The sequence below is a fragment of the Calidris pugnax genome, unplaced genomic scaffold (assembly GCF_001431845.1).
Source record: "Calidris pugnax isolate Ruff unplaced genomic scaffold, ASM143184v1 scaffold1238, whole genome shotgun sequence".
Lineage (NCBI taxonomy): Eukaryota > Metazoa > Chordata > Aves > Charadriiformes > Scolopacidae > Calidris > Calidris pugnax.
Window position 1 is genome coordinate 6,781 of NW_015091811.1, and position 2,466 is coordinate 9,246.

General features: G+C 59.4%; 1 protein-coding gene across 1 annotated transcript in view; it reads left to right on the plus strand.

The window, feature by feature from the left end:
• The first annotated feature begins 75 nt into the window (after positions 1-75).
• Positions 76-2,466, plus strand: part of LOC106900087 (plasminogen activator inhibitor 1-like) — a 31,943-nt gene continuing 29,552 nt past the window's right edge. Inside the window, exon 1 of the mRNA XM_014962072.1 lies at positions 76-254. Coding sequence (XP_014817558.1) covers positions 241-254 — 14 coding nt within the window. The 5' untranslated portion in view covers positions 76-240. The remainder of the gene's footprint in view (positions 255-2,466) is intronic.

Below are 2,466 nucleotides of genomic sequence, written 5' to 3' on the forward strand. Positions count from 1 at the left end.
GGGACGGGACTGGGATACTGGGAGAGCCCTTACTGGGATACTGGGACACCGGGGGACCCGGATACTGGGATACTGGGACACCAGTACCAAGCTGGGAGGCCGGGATTGATACTGGGACAGCGGGATTGATACTGGGATTGATACTGGGACAGCAGGACCACGACCGGGATACTGGGATCAACACCAGCGCCGATACTGGGATACTGGGACTGAGACTGGGACACCGGGACTGAGACTGGGATGAAGACCAACAGGTAAAGGGGAACTGGGGAGACCCCAAACTGGGACTGGGACTGGGATGGGGACTGGAACCATCACCAGGACTGGGACCAGTATCAAGACTGGGATTGGGATTGGGACTGGGACCGGGACCAGTACCAGGACTGAGATTTGGACTGGGACCAGCACGGGGACTGGGATTGGGACTGGGACTGGGACTGGGATTGGGACTCAGACCAGTATCAAGACTGGGATTGGGACTGGGACTAGGACCAGTACCAGGACTGAGATCTGGACTGGGACCAGCACCCAGACTGGGATTGGGACCCAGGACTGGAACCAGCACGGGGACTGAGATCTGGACTGGGACTGGGACTGGGACTGGGATTGGGACTGGGATTGGGACTTGGACCAGTACTGGGACTGACATTTGGACTGGGACTGGGATTGGGACTCGGACCAGTACCAGGACTGAGATTGGGACTGGGATTGGGAGTGGGACTGGGACTGGGATTGGGAGTGGGACCAGGACAGGGACCAGGACAGGGACCAGGACCAGCACAGGGACTGGGACCAGTATCAAGACTGGGACTGGGACTGGGATGGGGCCTGGGACCAGCAAAGGGACTGGGACCAGTATCAAGACTGGAACTGGGACTGGAACTGGGATTGGGACTGGGACTAGAACCAGCACAGGGACTGGAACCAGTATTAAGACTTGGAGTGGGACTGGGATTGGGACTGGAGGCAGCACCGGGACTGGGACCAGGATGAAGACCGGGACTGGGACTGGGATTGGGCCTGGGACCAGCACAGGGACTGGGACCAGTATCAAGACTTGGACTGGGACTGGGATTGGGACTGGGAGTAGCACCCAGACTGGGACCAGTATGAGGACTGGAAATGGGACCGGGATTGGGACTGGGACCAGCACAGGGACTGGGACCAGTATCAAGATTTGGACTGGAACTGGGACTGGAATTGGGACCAGGACTGGGACTAGGACCAGCACAGGGACTGGGACCAGTATCAAGACTTGGACTGGGACTGGGACTGGAGGCAGCGCCAGGACTGGGACCAGTATGAGGACTGGGACTGGGACCGGGATTGGGACTGGGACCAGCACAGGGACTGGGACCAGTATCAAGACTTGGAGTGGGACTGGGACTGGGACTGGGATTGGGACTGGAGGCAGCACCAGGACTGGGACCAGTATGAAGACCGGGGCTGGGACTGGGACTGGGACTGGGACTGGGACTGGGATTGGGACTGGGATTGGGACTGGGAGCAGCACAGGGACTGGGACCAGTATTAAGACTTGGACTGGGACTGGGATTGGGACCAGGAATGGGACTAGGACCAGCACTGGGACCAGTATCAAGACTTGGACTGGGACTGGGACTAGAGGCAGCACCAGGACTGGGACCAGTATGAAGACCGGGACTGGGACCAGTATCAAGACTGGGATTGGGACTGGGATTGGGACTGGGAACAGCACCAGGACTGGGACAAGTATCAAGACTGGGACTGGGACTGGAACTGGGACCAGGACTGGGACTGGGACCAGCACAGGGACTGGGACCAGTATGAAGACTGGGACTGGGACTGGAACTGGGACCAGGACTGGGACTAGGACCAGCACAGGGACTGGGACCAGTATCAAGACTGGGACTGGGACTGGAACTGGGACCAGGACTGGGACTAGGACCAGCACAGGGACTGGGACCAGTATGAAGACTGGGACTGGGACTGGAACTGGGACCAGGACTGGGACTAGGACCAGCACAGGGACTGGGACCAGTATCAAGACTTGGACTGGGACTGGGATTGGGACTGGGAGTAGCACCCAGACTGGGACCAGTATGAGGACTGGAAATGGGACCGGGATTGGGACTGGGACCAGCACAGGGACTGGGACCAGTATCAAGACTTGGACTGGGACTGGGATTGGGACTGGGACCAGCACCCAGACTGGGACCAGTATCAAGACTGGGACTGGGACTGGGATGGGGCCTGGGACCAGCAAAGGGACTGGGACCAGTATCAAGACTGGGACTGGGACTGGGATGGGGCCTGGGACCAGCAAAGGGACTGGGACCAGTATCAAGACTGGGACTGGGACTGGGATGGGGCCTGGGACCAGCAAAGGGACTGGGACCAGTATCAAGACTGGGACTGGGACTGGGATGGGGCCTGGGACCAGCAAAGGGACTGGGACCAGTATCAAGACTGGGACTGGGACTGGGA